The sequence below is a fragment of the Brachycentrus maculatus genome, unplaced genomic scaffold, assembly GCF_059751285.1.
Source record: "Brachycentrus maculatus isolate JH-2025_06_01 unplaced genomic scaffold, ASM5975128v1 h1tg000183l, whole genome shotgun sequence".
NCBI classification, from domain to species: domain Eukaryota; kingdom Metazoa; phylum Arthropoda; class Insecta; order Trichoptera; family Brachycentridae; genus Brachycentrus; species Brachycentrus maculatus.
The window spans coordinates 727,698-750,225 of record NW_028280934.1 but is presented as its reverse complement, the minus strand read 5'-3'; the positions used below and the strand labels follow the sequence as shown (position 1 = coordinate 750,225).

Here is a 22,528-nt window from a genome sequence, read left to right as displayed (position 1 = left end):
TGCACTATATAAATTTTGTATTTATAATGTATCGGATTTCAGCAGTATTTTACTATTATAATTATGATTGTTATCTTTCAAATTGTTGGCGAAGTCTGTTTCTTTTAAACACTAGCCATAGATTCTGATTCTTGTTTTGATTTTACAAAAAAACGGTATTTACAAAGTGAAATTAAATTTTTATGAATAGATATTATCATTTAGTGACTGCCAAATCAATTAATGAAATTTTATATTTTAATTTTTTTATTTAATGATAAATCAAACTCTGATATTTTCAGTCTACTTAATTGTATTTTACTGTTTAAAAAAATTATAACTAGGCAAAACAATTTTCAGAAAATTGATTTTTAAGCCTTTTTTTTGACAATAAAATACAACTTAGGATATTAAAAAAAAACAGTGTTTGATTTAACATTTCATGCATAAATTAAAATGAAGTTCTACAAATTAACGCCAAATCTATAAATTTATTTTTAAGCTATAAGAAAAAATAATTTTGGTTCCAAAATACACTTGAATTTAAAAACGCCAAATTTCTCGGCTGGAAAAATAAATATTTTTATTTGAAGAGAGTTGTTTGGTTTTCCTTTCATTCTTAAAAAAGTAATAATATTGTTGTGCGGTTTCTTTACAGATGAAGTCTCTTTATTTTCGCTGATAAAAATAATTATGAGTGATGTTTTGTCCCTTTTATTTTTCGGGACAATCTTTTTTTAGTTCCCGACATTTATGGGGAACACCTCGGAGAAATGTATGACAGGCCTAGGGTCCTGTCAGCCTTATCAACCCGGAGCAGTCCTCTTCCCTTACTTCTCGTATTTTCAACTTCTTTTCTGCTTATTCTTTCACCAAATCTTAAATGTCATATTTAATGTTGACACATTGCCTAAATATTTTATTAGACCATGTCTAACGGATACACAAAAAAAAACTATAAGTTGATTTGATATCATACTACTGTCATACTAAGACAGTATGACAGTGAAGATTTTTTAATGTTGAATTTATTGATATTTTTTACTACTACTACTACTACTACTACTACTACTACTACTACCATCACGCCGTTTCCCCGCAGGGTTAGACAGAAAGCATAGAACGCCACACTCTTCTGTCCTGACATACATACCTCGCCTCCTTCACATCCATACATCTAGTCATACATGCCCTCCGACTACGCAGACTTTTGACACCACCAGATCTTAGGTTCCGATTGATCTGATTGTACGTAAGTCTTTTTCGGCCGTCCTCCTTCTGTTTTCCCGCTCACATTCACCACACATATTTTCTTAGTCATGCTCTCGCCATCCATTCACTCCACATGTCTGTACCACCTTTAAGCACTCTTCCTAATATTTTCAATTATTTTTTGTTCAGCCTAACATTCCTTTCTTATGTCTTCGTGTTTAATTCTGTCAAACAACGATTTTCCACACATACGTCTGAGGGAGCGCATTTCAACAGCGTTAACTCTGGTTTCAGTTTTCTTTTGCCAGTTCCATGTTTTGCTTCCATGCATTAGTGTCAGTACCAGCACGCCGTTGTGAACTGCTAACTTGGCTTCCATGGACATATTTTTATTTGCAATCACTCTGTTCAAAGCACCATTTATTATATTCCCTGCATTCACTCTTCTCTCAATATCCGTATCCACTTTTCCATCCCTTGTGAACATGCTTCCTTCTTTAAATACTTTATTCATATGCTGGCTAATGAACTTACAAACCATCACATCACTTCCCCGAAGGGGTCGGCAGAGAGAATAAAACGCTCCATCAATTTTCCATTGCTAATAATCCTCACCTCTTTTACATTCATGCATCTCCTCATTCAGAATTTACTTTGTACACTTTTGTTATGATTATTTAATATATAACTGTTTATGTCATTTATGAATAAAATTTACCTAAAGCGGTGAATGTCAAATTATGTTGGTAATAAATTTTATTTAATAGAAGTACATAATTATTTGATGAACCAATCTTAAGACTGTATTTTTTCAGTAAAAGTTGGTGATAAAATTTGTAAATATCATTTTGCGGTTTCATGGCTTTCACTGTTTTCATGAATATAAATTAGATCTATAAAATTTGTACTCGAGGAAAACTTGACACAAAAAATCGACAGAAGTTTTCACCAAGGACGGAAACAACAATCCTTCGAAGAAATTATTTTGTAATTCAGAGTAATATGAGTATAGATAAAATATATTGTTTTTAAAATATTTTTTCATTTGAACATTTTTTTAATAAAAAAAATGGATTTGATTTTTTTTAGATATTAATAAAAGAATTAATAAACCTTTCTTTAAAAAATTGGAAGGAAGCTTTTGATTTATATTTTCTTCAGTATATCTTTAGAAAATTTTAGAGTATGGTGTTTTATGAGTTGGTGAATTGGCTTTAAATATGTCGTACAATTTAAAGTCAACATCTTTTTTGGCTAATCGGTTTTCATTTCAGCAAAATAAAACCCAATTACGTTTTTGCTTCAGGAAAATATAAAAGCCATCTTTAAACGATCATTCTATTCAAATTAAAGTATAAGTATTCAAGACCTTTCCGCGATCCGTATCCCATTTCAAATTATCTACTTCGTCATTTATTTACATACAGGATGACCAGCCTGAACACAAAAATCAAAAAGTAATTTTTGAAAAGACAGATTTTATCTTTATTTTGTGAATTTGTTGACAAAACGCACATATTTTTTATTGGTCTTTTAATGGTATTTTTATATTTCTATGGAAACATGATAATATAAAAGAGGCTTTATTCGCTATCCTATTGTAAATTATAGCCTCATTTTTTATTTATTAAATTTTTTGGTTCAACGCTCACTTTGTGATAATATCTATTTTTACTTGTAAATAAAAAAATACATTAAGAATAATTCAAATAAAATGATTGAATCACAGAAAATTTTGAAAAAACATTAGATAACGGTGGTATATAAATGATTTATAACTTAAATAGGTGAAAGTTCAACCATTGGTATGACATCCATAAAACTCAAAACAAGGATAAAGGAATATAAATTGTGCTAATTTTTTAAAAATATTTATCAAACTAATTAATAGATGACTCTCACGCACAAAATAACAACGACGTGGAAATTATAAAAAATATTAGTAGCATGAAAAGTCATAAACTGCAATATTCAGTAGCAATAGAAATTCTTAAAAATAATAAAAATAAATCCATAATTTACAAATAGCTATGACTAGAGCCTCTTCTCTGTTGTCAGTGTTCACACTGATAAAAAAATGAAAAGAAAGGATTCAGCTTTTACTTACTCTTCATATTTCCACTCAATGACACAACTCAAATATTTTCTTAAAATATTTTTCAGACTTCACTAGCTTCACATACGTGATTGAAAATTATGCGAAATGCGTCATCACAATGGACTTTTAAAGGAAAAAAGTGATTAATAATTGAAATGTAAATAAAAAACGAAAAGATATTACCAGAAAGTAACTGCCAAATCAATTCATGAAAAAATGTTGGAACTTTTAGAAACCCTGTGCTTTTGTCTCTTCTGTTTATTTTAGAGCTTTTTCATTTTACCCGCGGCTCTATTTCAATTAAAAAGCCTCCGCAATAAACATTATCGTCCCTGGGAACCTAATCAAACTGCCATTAAGTGCGGTTTTAAGTATTTAACTAATTATACATTAATTTGTCGGACAGGCTATACGTATCGGATAAAATACCGAGTTACAATATTGTAAGAAAGATATTTATCCTTTATATTACTGTACTGTACTGTAAGTGTTGAAATAAAAATTCAATTTTAATTAATTAAACTTAATTAAGGAAAAAGATAATAAAATAAATTTTAATGTGTTATTGTTAATATTTACAAACTTATTTATCTTTCATAGTTAGCATTACACTTACACGCCGTACACGAAAAAAAATTATATGTATATATATATATATATATATATATATATATATATATATATATATATATATATATATATATATATATATATATATATATATATATATATATATATATATATATATATATATATATATATATATATATATATATTTGTATTTATATTTGTATTTATATTTATATATATATATATATATATATATATATATATATATATATATATATATATATATATATATATATATATATATATATATATATATATATATATATATATATATATATATATATATATATATATATATATATATATATATGTGTAAGATTATGCTTTCATTTTCATACGAAAGACAATGAAAGGAGTCGGACAAAGGAATTTGAGCATTCTAGGGCTTACGAACTGGCACTTGGCTGGCTTAAGCAACATCTCTTTAAACTTGTGTAACGTTCACCATTCTATCAATTATTCAAAATCGATATTGCATTACATTTTTAATGAAACATGTAGCATTTATGGTACGTTTGGCTGTAAAATTCTTTTCGTGTATCAAAAATGTGAATTTATTATCATTTCCTGAGTTAAGAAATAAATAAAATATTTCAAACACAAAATTATAAAGAGTTATTTGGTAATAAAGTGTAACGTTTTTTCTCTCCTTAATCTACCTCTCGTAATGCAATAACCTCTGAGTTAAAATTGATGCAGTATTATCTTTCTCTTAAATCACGTAAAGTGATTTAATTTATTTACGTTACCTATGATTTATTACGGGGGTAAGTTATCCACCCATCAATCTGTGCTCGACAAAGTATGGTAGCGAGGTGCTCAAAGCTCTCACTTCGAATACCCGTAGTTCGTGGGCTAGAGCTTACTGCCAGAACTTGTTATGTTACCCAAAAAGTTAGCCGGATAATGCTTTCATTGAGCGAACTGACGGATAGTGACGGCTTTATCACCAACAATAGAGTACAGAGAAACATTCGCCTTGCTTTGAGGAAATATGCTTGAATTTAATTCATTACCCAGCGGCAAGTCGCGATTTTCATTAAAATTATCAAATTGAATAGACATAATAGTATTCTTAGCACGTTAACATACATTTTTATTATTTACCTACATAAATAAACTGTAAAATGAAATTGTTTTTTAATATATCGCTCACTCCTTTCAAGAACGTCATAAATCAAAAAACTTGATTTTTCAGGATGACGTTTTTAAAGGTTTGAAATATTACAAAATATAAAAAAATAAATAAATATCAAGCCAGTTTTTACTGTGCAACAGATCTTTTTAGGTAAAACCTGAAGGTTTCTTCTGCATTCGAAAAATATTTAGTATATTTATATATTTTTTAAAAATAATACCTTTTTTTCAAAATGCAAAAACAACACTTACTGCAACCCTGTAGCGGGTAAATATGAATTGAAAAATAAGCCTCTTTTGCTCGGATATAGTACATTTTTTGGGCATTTCGAAAACATGCACAGCTGAAAAATGACGATTTTTATTTAAGACGTTCTTAGAAGGAGTAAGCGATATGTGACCGTAAAAACTCTATTAAGAAAACAGTAGGCACTATAACAACAGGCCACGTTACTGTCTTACAGTCTGGTTATTTAGAAAAGAAAGAAAATGACAAGTACGCATTTCCAATGTGCTTAATTTCATAATGCTTGTGTAATAATTATAATATTAAAACCCTCCTTATCCTTATAATTTATCATTAGTAATTATAAAGAGTTTGTTTTGCCTACCATTCCACAAAGATAACAATGCTTTAAATAAACAAAATAAAATACTAAAAAATCTATGAAACAACGTTGGAATCAAGAATGTTAAAAGTGATATCAGTTGTCAAGAAGCATGCTATCCACCATAAAAAAAAAACCACTTAGAATTGCGTGTATTTTTGCGATATTCAGTAGGTGGCGCTGCCAATGCGGTTAAAAAAACTTGTCGCAGGCAAAAACGCATGCATTTTTTTATTTAATAAGGATATACAAAAGCACGTTAGTATTTCAATGCAATAATGTGTCAAAATTTCTCTCCAAATTTTGAATAACTTTAGGAAATCCAAGATTTGGAACCAAGTAATATTACTATTTTTTTTAATAAAGAAAATAATCAATCATTTAAGAAACAGCGCTACAATGGAACAAGTCAATAATTAAAAAATTCACAAAACAGTGATTAAGTGAGACAAAACCGAATTTACCTTGTAAGCGGATAGGTCTTGCACGATACACGCCAGTATCGCCTCTCTCCCCACCGTGGCGGTCACGTTGACTATCGGCGCGCTGAACTTCGGATCCGCTGAAAATAGACAACCAAAGCTAATGATAATATATTGACTTATTCCCCTTAGACGGTAAGGCACTCGGGATAAACTAATCAAGAGGAGATATATCTACCGGCAAGTAATTTGAAGACTTATTTAACAAACAAAAATAGTATTTTATTCGAAAGCTCCTTTAACGTTCTTTATAATAAAATATACTGGCATGTTTATTAATTTTATGCTTTTTCAAAATACGTCATTATTATAATCTATGTTTCCTTTTACAAATAGTCTCAGTACTTAACGCTTCCCCCTCTATTTATTATCAACATTTAAATATGTGAAAATATTTTTTTTGTTCGTTACATTCAGTATTTGCCTGTAATGAAAACATCTGTAGTTTTCTAAACTGGTCGTGTGTAATGAAATAAAACTCAGTAGAAATATTATAAAATGTTTTATTTAATATAAATAATTATCAACATGTCATTCGAAAAAATTAATACCTAATAAATAAATAATATATGTACGTTATTATGTAGAACTAAGAACGCTGAAAACTTGATCGTATTGTGAACCAAGCATGGCCATGGATCTTCCTCAAAAGACATCTAGAGGATAACCAAGGAATATTATGAATGACGTGGAAAGAAAATATGATAACAAGAAATGGCCTGGCTAATGTAATCCTTGATGGAAGGATCTACAACCTGAGATACGTTGAATGTTGACGATAAGTTGCGATGGAGCTAGAAAAAAGAAGTAAATTTGTTTACCTTGTACCACTTTGAGTGTACCTACTCAAATATTTGATAAAAAGTTTTCATATTTTTGAAATCTCAACAAGATGAAGAAACAAATATAAATCTGGGTATTTACAGGGCTTTTAACCTGTTAAAGTCTGGTTAAATGATCTAATTTGATCACCTAACGATGGAAGTTTAAAATAAATATAAAATATATGATAATTTTATGTTAAACAATATTTATAATAAACCATATAAATCTTAGAGGTTCGCGCTCTTTACAACTTTTCAATATTTGTTTTAAAGCTCTTTGATAAAATAAAACATAAAAATACTGTTTTCTGTTGACCATGTTTAAAAAAACCTACACATAGTATTATTAAAACATTAAACTCACACGAGTGTTTTGTAATAGGTGACTTTATATGAGCTATAAATATCTTACAACAAACTACATACATACTTAAATCGTTGGTAAATAATTGAACATTACACGAATGATATGATTATGTACACTTTTAGTACTGAGATTCATAAAATCTTTATGTTTTATTAATAAAGTAATCAGTACAATGAATCCAGTTTTTAATAAAATTAAAAATGTCATAAAAACCAAAACTGTTGGGCTTGCCATATTCTCACAAAACTTCGTTGGGACGTTTTGATAAGAATATCAGAAAATAAGGTCGCCAGATTCAGAATCCTCATAAAATTGTCAGTGAGTGAGTCGACGGCAAAGATTATTCTTAGGTTTCATTCACACTTTTCGTTTATATTCAGAACTATCGGAACTCTAAGCATTGACGGAATATAGGAATTTATGCTTTTCTGTTTTCATATTTTCAAAAACATTTGAAAATCTTACAAAGACTAAACGTCGGGATGCCTATGTCAATATCTGTGTCCCGGTGTATTTGAAAGAATTGTAACCAATTTATGAGAAGAATTTTTTCTTCTACTTTTGACCTTTTCCTGCACCTAATGGTGCATAGGGGAATAGATATACGTATAGATCTCTTTTTTTTTTATTTTTTTTTTTTTTTTTTTTTTTTTTTTTTTTTTTTTTTTTTTTTATTTTTTTTTTAGGAGTGAAGATACACCGTTATTTATTTTAACCCCCCTGGTAATCAAACCTGGGAAAATACCTTCAGCATAGTAGCTAAGTATGATTCCTACAAAATTTACGAGTTTTTATGTTACCTTTATCATCGTCCGATTCGAATAACCTTAAAAAAAATTGTGAAACAAAATTACATAAATATCGTTTATATATTTTACTTTTATTTTATTTGACACCCTTTTTAATAAAAATCAAGAAATTCAGCACGGTGTACAAACGTGTTCGATACGAAAGCGAATTATTCGAAAAAAAATTCACTCGATGGTGCATAGGGTACTGCATATAAACACAGTGTTACCTTGATCGTTAACACAAGAAAGAAATTACATCAGCCCCCCGCTTCAGGTACTAGTCCAGGGTAATATTGAATAAATAAAAAAAGTGAAAAATCACCCTTATTTATTTAATTCCCCCGTGGAAATCAAACACAGGATCTTCAGTAAAAAAAATACCTTCTAGTGTAAATAAACCAATAAAAACCGTAAAAATTAAAATATATTTAAAAGAATTTATCTTTCATTTTTACTATAAGCCTTACAATTAAGTAAGGGTGAAGAAGTTTTAAACAAAGTTTGGAGTCTGACGGGTCAGTAAAGGCACTCAGAGTTTTATAAGTTTCCACCTTTTGTGATTACAAAGACTGTATGGACTAATGGGTAGAAGTAGAATACTAGAGAAAAGTTTTGAAAATATGTTGAAACATAACAAATCTTTGAAAAGGGATAAACACAGGCTAAATTAAAGTTATTTTACTAAGTTTGTTTTAAATATTATGAACAAATATAACATGTAACATAATAAATAATAATAAATTATTTATATGAGTGCTCAGACCCATCACGGATTTTTCCCAGACTCAGACTCATATTTATAATTCATTTCTACTTTTGCCTGTATCTTTATGTAACATGTGAGTCTACTTTAAATATTGATTATGTTTTTAAAAAAATATATATATATATATATATATATATATATATATATATATATATATATATATATATATATATATATATATATATATATATATATAATATATATGTTTATATATATGTATATTTATATATATATATATATATATATATATATATATATATATATATATATATATATATATATATATATATATATATATATATATATATATATATATATATATATATATATATATATATATATATATATATATATATATATATATATATATATATATATATATATATATATATATATATATATATATATAATATACATATATATAAACATATATATTTATATATATATATATATATATATATATATATATATATATATATATATATATATATATATATATATATATATATATATATATATATATATATATATATATATTTATATACATATATATATATATATATATATTTATATATATATATATATATATATATATATATATATATATATATATATATATATATATATATATATATATATATATATATATATATATATATATATATATATATATATATATATATATATATATATATATATATATATATATATATATATATATATATATATATATATGTATATATATATATATTTTTTTAAATCTAGTACAAACTATACCTGGCTACGCGTTGCTGTGGCTCAGTCTTGTAAAATAAATAGAAATGAAAATGGAAAGCACTCATTTCTTATATTGTTTGTATTATTTCACGCTGCGTGTAAGGTAATGGAAATACAAAATATGTTTGAAATAATACTGCAATAAAAAAACCATCAAAATTGCTTAGTGACAGAACTTTTTAATATGCATGCATTATTTAGTATTTTGTGTTTTATCGTTAGGTTCAATAGATGGCGCTGCCATCGACGTAAAAGACATGGCATTGCCTGATGGGAACTATCCTGGTTTCTATTGCGAATACTCCTAACGCACTTGAGAGAGCACAACAATATATGTATATATATATATATTTTTTTAAATATATGTTTTTATTTTATTATTCACTCATAATTTAAAGGATCTTCTATAAATAATAAATATAACTTTGAATATAAAATAAATCCCAAATTATAGTTAATAAATCTTATTTCTTCTTATATTTTAAACTGATTTAATGCATTAAAAACAACTTTAACCTTAAATCAAAATTCCATAGAAAAAGTTTCCAAAATATAATTTTGATTTTCATTGTTTTATCTACCTCACAAACGGAGAGGAGAAAAGGAATATTAAATGCCTTTTGGCAAGTTGCACAAATGAGGAGGCAATTTGACTTTACGTAGCTTTCAAAAGGAGAACTACCAACCCCTTGTTAAAGTCCCCTTTCACGAGCATCGAGGGTAGTTTTTATGCAGATCGACATGGACGGTAGCTTTTTTATGCAATTTTAACACCCCTTACTTATTCAAAGATGTTCCGAGCTTTCTAAAGACGTAGGAAGACAATCGCCCTTAAAAAGGTTCGGTGTCGTAATAATATTTATCTTTTACGTCACGGCCCTTTTTAGGACCTGTTAGCAATTTTTGCCCGCATTATTTTGAGATATTATAGCGTTTATTTTGACAAAGCAACTTTTAATGTTGGTTAACGCGAATTGCTCTGTTGCTATGAGACCATTTCGCATTTTTCGAGTATAGTTGTTCCTCCGGGAAATGTGAAATGTAGGAAGAAAAAATGCTGTCTATTTAATCCGTTTACAAAATATTACATCAATTCTGCTTAGTAGCTAAGAGTTTCAACACGTTTTCTTCTCAACTCAATCGATTTATTGTGGAAAACGTATTTTAAAAATATTGAGCTAGAATCGTAAATTAATTATAATTTTCGTCGAAATCATACCTGAATTTTCTGATGCTTTTTTAATAATTAAAATAGTGCCGTATTTGGCTTAAATGGCATCAATTATAGTTTTTTTATTATTTATTTTAAAATGATGTAATTGGATAATGGTAAGTTTATAATAAAAATCATTATTGTTTTAACTGTTAAATCAAACACAGATTTTTTGAGTCTACGAAGTTGTATTTTATTGTTAAATAACACATAAAAATTAATACTGGGACAATTGTTTCGCCTAGTTATTGTATTTTTAAACGAATGTTTAGATTAAATGGACTGACGGTTCTTATATAACTATACAATTCTAGGTACTTAAGTCATAGTTTTATTTAACAATATATACATTAATTGAAATGGAGTTCTATAAATTAAACGCCAAATCAATAAATAAAAATCATAACTTGATTATTTAATTAATCACATTTCGTCTGCCTTTAATGTGTAGGTTAAACACGTTTAACTACCAAGCTGAAAATAGTGTTTCAAGATTTTATAAAAATATTAAAGAAAAAAAAATGCTCGCCCAATTAGGGATGTCACTCGATATGTTAGTTAGCTATGTTGTTCACATGTAACTTTTCTTATGCTTTCCACAAAATGTCGTACATAACACAAATTGAGCTTACTCAGAAAAGCTTAGAAAATAAAATGTAGTTTTGTTGGTGTTATGGTCATCGCAGTAACCAGATTGAACCGAGAAGGGTAGTTAGACCAGTAAGGGTCAGTAGTCAGTAGATTGAGATATAATCGAAAACCCGGAACCCAATTAATGATATATAAATTACTGAGCTGGATTTATTCCACCATAATCTTTATTAACAAGAAAACATCGTCTTTGGTTTAGGAAAATTTCGATGAACAAGAAAGATACATCCACCATTTGTCGAATGAGGATGGTATATTGCTGTACGAGAGAGCACCTAGTAAATATTGGTATCTTTGATTCCCCCATTAGCGAATGTCGTTTAGAAGAAGAACACCTTAACTATATAATCTTTGTTTGCCCAATAAATGACCAAATGCCAAAAAATTTAAAAACTCTGTCCCGCTCATTCCCCTCACTACAAATATCCAACTCATCCTAGTGGGCAGGAACCCAATTATATACAATCATTTAGTTACCTTTTTTTAAATTTAAAAGAATCAATTTATAGTTTAATAAAATAAGTTTATCATAATTTACAGTAAAATTATATTATTTAATAAACAAGACATTGGCTATATATTATTCTATATGTAACGCTATTATTTATATTATTTATAAAAAAAACAAGGAAACATTGTTGTGATTGTCTATAAAATGTAATGCACAAGTTTGTATGATTTCGTTACATAACAAGCTTTCGCACAAGAATGGAGATATTTACTGCATTGTCTTGTCAGCTAGATACATTTCGTAATTCTATAATTGAAACCCACCTCACTTTGTATGACTAAAATAATATGTATGTATCCCTAGATGTAGTACGGAGTTACCCAACTTCATTAAAGAGAGATTCTGGCTTTGCACCAAGTGAGGAAAGACACATAGCCGACTTCCTATTAACCCTCATCGTAGCTGTAAACTCCAATATAATTCAAGAAGTAAGCTTTGCTCGATGCTGCTCTTTCAATTTTAATTTTTGTAATAAATCTTGTTTTTTTTTTGGAAATCGATTGTATACAGATAAAAATGATTTAACAGAGCAATATTTATAAGATAAACATAACTTCTGGACATCCATTTTCATTGACTTCAGGATTTCTGTATTACCAGAAAGTAACAGTTACTATTTAGAAGATGGTGCGGTGCTTAAAAAAATTGTAACAATAAAAACCAAGTGTTGTAGAATAAGAAAAATAGTACTGTTAAATAAGGTGTAAAAGATCAGCTCGCTAAACCTGACAATCGCAAGAAAAAAAAAGATTGAATTTTGAAGTATGGTTTAATATATATATATTTTTAAATGCAGTCTTCAATCGTCTGGAAAGATCCATCTCGTAATTTTTGACAAAAACCAAAAATGGATTCATTAATAATAATAAAAAACTGGATTGAACTTAAAAAAGGCAGAAAAACATGTTCATTTTTGTTGCTATTGCAGGTTTAAAAAAAAATAAGGTTCTATTACAATTAATAAAAAAAAACGTATTTTTTTAGTTCAATTAAAAAAAATATTTCGACGTAAAAAAACTTTAAAGTTTTTAACAACAAGGCGAGCGCTTATATATCTGGCTCGACGCTCGTCTGTTGTCGGCTAAATATTCTTCAAAATATTTAAAATTGGCTGTGTTACTTTGTGAATTTGTATAGATAGTTTATCTATCGATCAAAGCAAAAATAAATAATTTGAAAAAGGTTTTTTATATTCTGATTCAGGACCGTTCTTAAATTCGATGTTCCCACAGAAAATAAAACCGTTTAACAAACAAAAATATCGATAGTTATAAAATATTACGTAAAAGTAATGCACATTGATTATAAACAGATATAAAACATACATTAACGGAAGTAAATTGACTAAAATTACGACAAATTAAACAGAGCTGCTAGCAAATAAAGTCATCCACAGAACTTCCGTGCCAATCCGACTATATTCCTCGCCAAATTAGAGACCCACTGATCCGCGAAATGTGGTAAAACTTAAGCCGAAGAAAGTTTAAGTTCAGAAACGAATAAGTTTACATATTCTAATACTGGAAGATTTTTCTTCTTCTTTTAACCATAACTCGTATCCAGGATGAAAAGAATACTAGATCATTTTGAAACAGTATTATTTTGATCTCTTTCTTTACGAAGGCAAGATGATCTGTCATGTGTTTCAAGTATCAGTTCAGAGTGTTACAAATTGAGTTAAAATCACGTATTTTATTATTTTCACCGTTATGCAAATCGAACCCGAGATAACCGGCATGGAAGACATATACGCTTACCACTATAAAACAAAGGAAAACGAAATATTGATAGACGATTTTAAGAAATAGTGGTATTAACCAAGTAAAACATAAATTAAAAATAAATTTTATTATATTCAGTTTATTTGCACATGATTTTCTGGGTTAACATTGGTTCTACTTGAATTTCAATTAACAATGATTATTACTGACACATCGGTCACTCCTTTCAAGAACGTCACAAATCAAAAATCCTCAATTTTCAGTTGCGCATGTTTTCGGAATGCCCAGAAAATGTACTATATCCCAGAAAAATGCAATATTTTTAACTTAATATTTACCCGCTACAGGGCAGAAGGGGTTGGTTTTACATTTTGAAGAAAAGGTATTTTTTAATTTTTTTTTTTAATATCCTAAATTTTTTTCAAATGGAGAATATACCTTCAGGTTTTACCTTAAAATATCTGTTGCGCAGTAAAAAGTTTAGTAAGTGGCTTAGTATTTATTTTTAATACATTGTATAATATTTTTAAACTTTAAAAACGTTCTCCTGGAAAATCAAGTTTTTATTTATTTATGACGTTCTTGAAAGGAGTGAGCGACATGTCCTCGTGTTTAAATGCCTTAAAATAATTAATAAAACATAAAACGGAATCGTCACAATGTTAAATATCCATGATTAAAATATTTGGATGTTATTTGAAAATTATAATAAAGAACTTGTCGAAGACCACTTTTGAGTTTATTAATAAGTTTTGATATTATCTGCAGTTTTCAACAATAGCCATGGTTATGTTAATAAACTTGAAAACTCTTTTACACAATGTATTATTTAGAGATTTAAATCATCGTATTATTCCACAAACTTAAGGCTAGTTCAATAAGGTATATTAATTTAATATAACTTGTGTGTTCACTATTGGTTTCAATACAAAATATTTCCAATTTCTCATGGTTTATGTGACCTATTGTAGAAATAATATTAAAAATATTTCACGCAGTGGGCTGAAGGTTAATTCAGTATCGGGTTTAAGATTAACCCTTTGGTGTGGGTAATTGGGCTCCTATTTTGCTCGAAATTGTAGGGGATGAAATACTAGTGGTTGAATACTGAGGGTTGAATATCATCTAATGCCATGTTACAATCTAACAAAGGTAACTCTAAGCGCCTGAATTCGTATTAGAATTTACATAATGGTCAAATTAAGAACCATCGCATATATTTTGTTGAAATATAATACTAGTTGCATTTTCTAGTATATTTATCTAAGTAAGGGTTAAACGTTGATACAGGGTTAGGAAGTGACCATTCTGGAAATTTTTAGAACTGAGTTTTACAACAGAGAAAGGTCATATAGGTCGTAAATAGTTCTTTACGGTGGTATGAACATGTGGAGCGAATGGATAACGAGAGAATGACTAAGAAAATATATGTGGCGAATGTGATAGGGAAAATAGAACGAAGACGACCGAAAAAGACTTGGCTTCTTCTTCATCTATGTTGAGGTGTCAAAAATGTTTCAAAGATTGGTTTAAGTGATTGCTTTACACACCGTGTAACATTTTACCCATGATCCTACTGATTTTTTTTAGTTATGTTAATGCTTCAATTTAATAAAACTATTGTGTGCTACTTCTTTAGCGAAATTTATGATGTACATTTGTAATTTTTTAATAACTAAAACCTTTGTGGAATATGTTTTACATTATATTCGATTTATTAAGCATTTTTTTCATTCATATATTACATATATATCAAGCTTCTAAAATTATGAACATAATTTGACTACTCGCGTAGAATTTCATATAAAAACGTTTCCGACCTTTCCGCAAGAATATAAAAGCGAACAACTGAAAAAAAACCCCTTCAAGGACCAACATAAGTACAAAAATTTGTAGGAACGACTCTTTATAATCCAACGGAAGCGAAATTTATAGATATTGACCTTTTTCCATGACTCTTGATGGGGCTTGATGGGGTTCCTTAAAAACGGAATTAATTGATGAAAAATATGACATTTGACTCTTATTTTTTCTAGTTCCTGGCCCTGAATTATTGTTTTGAATTATGAATTTCTCAATGAGTTCCATTGTCTTTTTAGTTCTTAACGTTATATACGTTGGCAGTGACAATAATAGTTACATCGGGGTTTATTATCATGCTCTATTCCTTATGTGTAGACATATTTTTCATTACATGCTGTGGTTTAACCAATGAAATTTCAAATATTCGTTTCAAGTCGTTAAATCGAAGTTCGTTACAGCGAGGTTTCAGAGTAGGATAAACTTTTTCAAACGGACTTGTTTGAATAAAAATCACTATGGTAACTGAGGGTTATCTTTTAATTCGTCCATTTTAACCTCATATTCCAAATATTTGCATTTTATTTATTAATGTTCGATTCGTTAACGATATTCTTTTATGTTTACACAAATACAAAATTTACTCAAATATTAACAGATTAAATAAAATATTAAACATAAAATTAATTGGCTTGTAAATACATATTTTGTAATGATAATATTTGAATAAACTCACCTCGATTTTCTTTTCGTAAATTAAAAAAAATGTAATGGATTTTTACATTTTAAATCCTTTGATTTCAGGTATATTTTATTAATCCTTTGCCAAATTGAAATCATTCCAAGGACACAACTGTAAAATTTAGAAATAGCTTCACGTAAGGTGTTTAGCAATGATGCAGAATACATCGAAACACGTGTCATAATAGATTTGAAGAAAAAGTGGAATTTGTTAAGTAAAATTTATATTTAAAATGTCAAATGAATTTTTTTCATCTGCCAACTTACTTTAAACTCTCCAATCTAATAATAATGTTTTATTGAACTCATACATATTTAATTATGACTTCAATGTAATTAGTATTAATAACTTAGTTCCCTTCTTTGAAGTGCCTTCGGATGTCTACAATATTTCTTCAAAAATAATTTCTCTGTGACGAAAGTTGTACTCGTATTTTACGTCGTTATTTATTAAATGAGTAATAATGACTTTGAAAGAGAAATTTCAAATTAATTTTATGTAAATATCAAATTGTATGTTAAAAACAAAACGTTTATTAACAAATCCATAAAATCTCGAAACTTTGAAAGTTGTACAAAATTGTCTTGTTTAAAATTCAAAAATATTTAAATCCTTTGAAATGTTTGGAATAAGCAGTTAATCGTTTTATAAATTTAAATGTTTTGTATACACCTCGAGTCTCGGAGAGAAAACTTTATTCTTCTGCTCTTGAGGCACACTGATTACAATAAATTATGACAATTCAAGGATTATACAGGTATGGCGACAAATCCTTTCCCAACAAACTGAATTTTACATTAAATTCTATAATATTTATTATTAACAACCTGTACCCGCTCACGCGTTATTGTAGTTCAGTCTACTTAAATAATGGCAAAAAATCACAAAATAATAATAATAATGAATTATTTATTCAGCACCATTTTTGTAAAACACTACCTCAAGGGCGCTTCATTGTGATTTAATTAAAGAAAAGGGGATAATGAAAATGATAAAGCAAACATACGCGTTTTTAGTTTTTTTTTTAAAGATCATTTCACTCTTATTATTTCTAACTACTGGTGAAAGAGTATCCCATGGCATCGTCTCGCAAGAGCAAAGGCACACTTACTAAATTTAGTGCTCTAGTTACGAGCTAGTTAGCTCACTTTATTCATGGCAGTTGTTGTAGACGATTGTGTGAGAAGTCTATCAACCACCTCGTCTGGAATACACAGTTCTTTTAGATACTCTGAAGCCATATTTTTTATTGATTTATACATGGGTGGATAGAGTTTACACTCTATACCTTTTCGGAAAAACGTAACCATTTGGTGAAGAAGCGGGGTGATTTGACTATATTTAAATACTTAAATCAGTCTGGCATGTTTTTATCCGTCACAGGTAAAAATACCCATAACAGAACATTTCAAAGCAATCGGTGAAAAACTTTTGTCTAAATTTTCTTATACGTTTTACTGTATTTAAAATATAAATCATATAATTTCATACGGTATTAATTTTTTTTAATTAATAAAATGTCATATATTTGGTGGTATCTGAAATCTTCGAAGAAGCTTAGGTTTAGTGGCAAAAAAAAACACCCTCTGTCATCTAAGTTATAATATATTTAGCTTGAAAAACATCCCTCCCTCATATGTCACGTTAAGATGCTTATTGAAAAAACAAATTTGGTTACAGAAAAAATATATTTATATTTTAAATAATAATCAAATATTAAAGGTACTATTTTAATTAATTTTCATTAAACTAAATGGAACATATACCACAGTTGGTCAAGTAAAGTTTGAAAGTTTCGCAATAAAGCTCTGTTACCTGTTTTTAATGAAGTGTTAATAAAAAGATATGGAGGTAGGCAGAAACTTTTGCATTTTAAAGTTTATTTAAAATTTTTAATATGTGTATAATGAAATAAATCAAAATGAATAGATATGTTATCATTGACAGGGTAAAGGTTTCCTAAAATTTTACTTGATTTTTTTTACATTTATTAAGAACGAATCCTAAATACTATTTATTCACGTATTTATAATTTTGTAGCTCAAAATGTATGTACATTCGTACATTTGGGGGTGTTATTTTCTCTCTAAAGAATAGTTCTATAACGAATGCCATGAGGCAAGTGTCTTATATTATCGAAAATAATGTATTATAATACTATCGTTGAAATATAAAATAAGTATTGAAAAATTAATAGTCAATGAGTTAAATCGAACAGTTTTATCACGAAATAATACAGAATAATAGTAAAATTCTTCGAATTCATATTGAGTTGCAAAGGTAAAATATTTTCTCGGAAATGAAACCTTGAATTGTACAATAATAAAATATCATCAATAATTAGCTGAAAATAAATAATAAATTTCATGTTTTTTTTTAATCAGGGTGTTTGCAGTACTTAATTATCCAATTTAATTGAAAATTTAATTACTGATATTTTAATATTTGGCATTACCTTTATGGAACAACGTGATCCATTTAAATAGTAAAATTAAATAGTGCAATAGAAGACATTTTGAGTTTTTGTGTTTATTAATGTAAAATCAGTCTGATGATGTCGTTAACGACGTAACTCGGACACTAGTCAAATAACATATATGTGTTGAAAAAAAACTGTCTTGTTTTTAACTTATTATTCTAAGGGTAAAATTTCGAGACAAATTTCGAGAACTTCAGATGTTTGTTACCAGTTTGTTTTTTCACACGTTAATGAGAACATCTGAGTCGTTTCACGCTTCGATCGGCTACAACAACTGCTATGGATAAAGTAATCTTACCAGCTACCAAAGGGCACTTTTTGACAAGCGTGCCTTTGTTGTTACGGAACTGATGGCGCGGAATGCTCTTCCAGTATTTGGAAATAGTGCGAGTAAACTAAAAACACATTTTTTACTAAAAACCATTTCCACTATCTCCTTTTCCCCAAGTCAAGCACAATAAGTCGCCTTCCTGGTAGCATATTTCGAAAATGATGCTGTATAAATTATCCAAAATATTTTTATTCCCAAAACTAGTCGTAATAATTGATAATCTAAGAAAATAGTCGTGGTGTTAATTATTGTTTTTCTTTTTTTGATTTACTGATGCAAAAGTTAAGTTAACATACAAAATTAAATTACATCAAAATACATTTTTTAAACTTTCTTAAAAATAGATTTTAAATTACATGACTTAATAAAAATAATATATTTTTTTTACAAATACCTTCTAAAAACAGATTTTTTAAAAAAAAGGGAATTGCTCAAGCATTTTTAATGACATTTTATTTAACATCGAGTACCTTTTTTATTAGAAAGATGATATAAAAGATTTGAGTTTTACGTGAAAACAAAGACGTTACTACGTTTATCGTTTCTCTAAAACGTTCTCGCTCAATATTTCTACACAAAATCTCACACAATGATCGCAAACAATGGTGCACTAGGGAGTATTTTGTGTAAATGAAGACTTAAATCATTTTCCCTAAAATCGTTCGTTCGTTTTCGAGCTAGAAAGAGGTCTTTGAATTCACTGGAAAAACTACAGCTTAATACGTAGTATGGATAACTTAATTTTTAATTCCAAATACTGTTTCACCTAGTTTTAAAAAAAAAATAATGGGTTGCTTGGTTGAAATTTTTTAATTTAATTTTTATTTATTTTATTTAATATTTTTTTAAAATACAATTAAGTACAATTTATATACATTTCTACTTAAAACAGTCTTGTAATTTTAGTTGCGCTTAGCCTCTCCATACGAGAAACTAAACTTTTCTGCTTGAAGAGGGACGTTTTTCTTTTTTTTGTTGGTGACATTTAAAAAAAATCTTTATGCGGTACGAGTGAGCTATTTTGTTTAGTTTTTTATTGTAGAGTCTATATATGTTAAATGTGTTCGTTAAGTTTTTTATTGAGTCTTTTATATTTTTGATTTCAAAGGGAGGCTGTTGATTTTGTTTCCCTAAGTACGAGTATATGTAATTTTGTTGGTACTGTTTTGTGTTGCATTTGGGTATTTTAAACTTTTTTACCTTTGAGAAATGTTTGTTTCAATCTTTCTGAGATCTTTTTGCTCTCTACAATCTATAGGGCTATAGGGCTATAGCTGCATTGGATCGATGCCGTTTTAACTTGACCTTTAATTAAATCAATGTAAAGGTCATGTTTTGTATTGAAATTTCTTAGTGGAACTACATTTTATATAATAAAACAAATAAGTTAATAGTTTTCTCCACTTTCATTTTATTTGACCGATAAAAGTGTTTTGACATCTGACATCTTCAAAAAAGTGATATCGGTAACGATGAAAACTGGTCACTGGTCAAATAAAATAAAAGGATTTTATATAAAGGTAAGGTTATTTGTTCGATGTTCCAGATTATAACATGTGAGAAATTCAAGTATTTGATGAAAATATCAGAAACATAATAAACGGGTACTTAATTTGTTTCAACGATCTTTGAGTATTTCACAATGAAGCTACTACATAACCTACCTCCAATATCCTTAAATCATTCGATGACGGAACTATTAGTAAAAAGAGCTATTAATAATTGGATAATGGGAGTGGGCAGATCCGAAATTAATCTTGTCGTTCGGCTATACACCAACGATTGCATGACTCATGCCAAACAAAAGCAAATATTCATTGAACAAGTATTGTCAAATGTGCCTTCGCCAGAGGACAGAGGAGTAAAGACAATTTATTATAAATAGAATTGTTATTATGTGCACAATAAAATAAATAAAATATAGGGTACGACTTTCCCAAAGGACTCTTACTATTACGTACAAACTTTAAAAAAAAATGTTTATTTGACTACATATGTGGTAAAAATAAGTTAGTTTTTATGAGTAGAATCCATCAATAAGTGAATCTTAGTTTTTATCCGAATTATTTCACATACTTAGACATGCCATAAAATATACGATTCACTTTTGATTAAACTTATACCAGGAAAAGACAAGTTGTAACCCTGTAAATGCACAGACATCCACATTTTACTTCACATACATATGTTAAGATAATTATAAATATATCAAAATACATATGTCATAAGTTGAACAAAATCCAGAATTTGTGAACTCAATTTGGATAGGTACACTCAAAATATTTTGGACCATATTTTTAATTATCGTGTTATATCTTGTTTATGCGTTAAAATAATAAAATAAACATAAAATGTTTATTTTTTGTAACACATTTTTTATATCCGATAAGTACTTGAAAATAAAAGGCATATCAAAATATTTGCGCATATAATTTTTGACATTGAAAAAGTAAAAGAAATAATGAGACGCGATCATTGATTTCTACTCCCCTAGTAATAAGAACGTATTGCCAAATCACTTGTACACAATTATTTACTATTTTCTCCCTTGGGGAAACGGAAATGCAACATGGATACGGTGTAATGGGTGACTGAAAGTACCTACCCCTAATGCCAGTACCATAAATTATAACATCGGGCAATAGTGGTCATGAAAGAATTTATCAAATACACGGGAAATAACTTATCATTCAGAAGAGAGGGGATGGTAGAATGTGCTAGGGGTAGAAATAATAGGTTAGGGTGGGACAAATTGAGCCCTCGGGAAACATTTTCTTTCTAAGACAGTATTATTTTTTGATTACGATATGGTATATGATATATATGGCACCGTGATTACAATGATAAGTTAATAATACGATTCACCTTTTTTGGAACATGGCCATTATTATAAGTAATAGATTACACGTTGAAAGGAGGCGTTTTCCATTTCATATTTTTATTATACGGCATAATTTTAATGTAAAAAATAAAATAATACTCCGGCTTAGGTAATTCAAATAATGTTGATCCTCGTGTTTTTTACACCAAATGGTGCACAAGGTACTACGTTGGAAGGATGATTTAACAATTTCATACCAAGACGATCCAGGATTTTCGAGTATATATAGTAAGAGAATGTAATCTATGGAAGTGTATGGAAATGAAGCAAGAAGTTGGTAAAAGAATTATGAAAGTAAATTGCAAGCAGTCAAAATGCGTTCTCTTAGATGACTGCGGAAAAACGATGTATGATAGTTGTTCAAATGGTGAAAAACGGAATGAATGTAAAGCTTAATAAGCATTATCGATAAATTTCAAAAGGTGTGTTGAGATGATTGTCATGTGGAGCAAATATATATTTACTAGTATATATAAATATGAGAATACAATATATAATTTATTTTTTACATTACTTATTGTATTTATT

General features: G+C 28.2%; 1 protein-coding gene across 1 annotated transcript in view; it reads right to left on the bottom strand.

Moving 5' to 3' along the window:
- The window catches only part of LOC148307959 (limbic system-associated membrane protein-like), a 64,904-nt gene that overhangs the window by 34,086 nt on the left and 8,290 nt on the right, over positions 1 to 22,528 (bottom strand). The window contains exon 2 of the mRNA XM_088262552.1: positions 6,129 to 6,226. Within this exon, the coding sequence (XP_088118678.1) occupies positions 6,129 to 6,226 (98 nt within the window). The remainder of the gene's footprint in view (positions 1 to 6,128; positions 6,227 to 22,528) is intronic.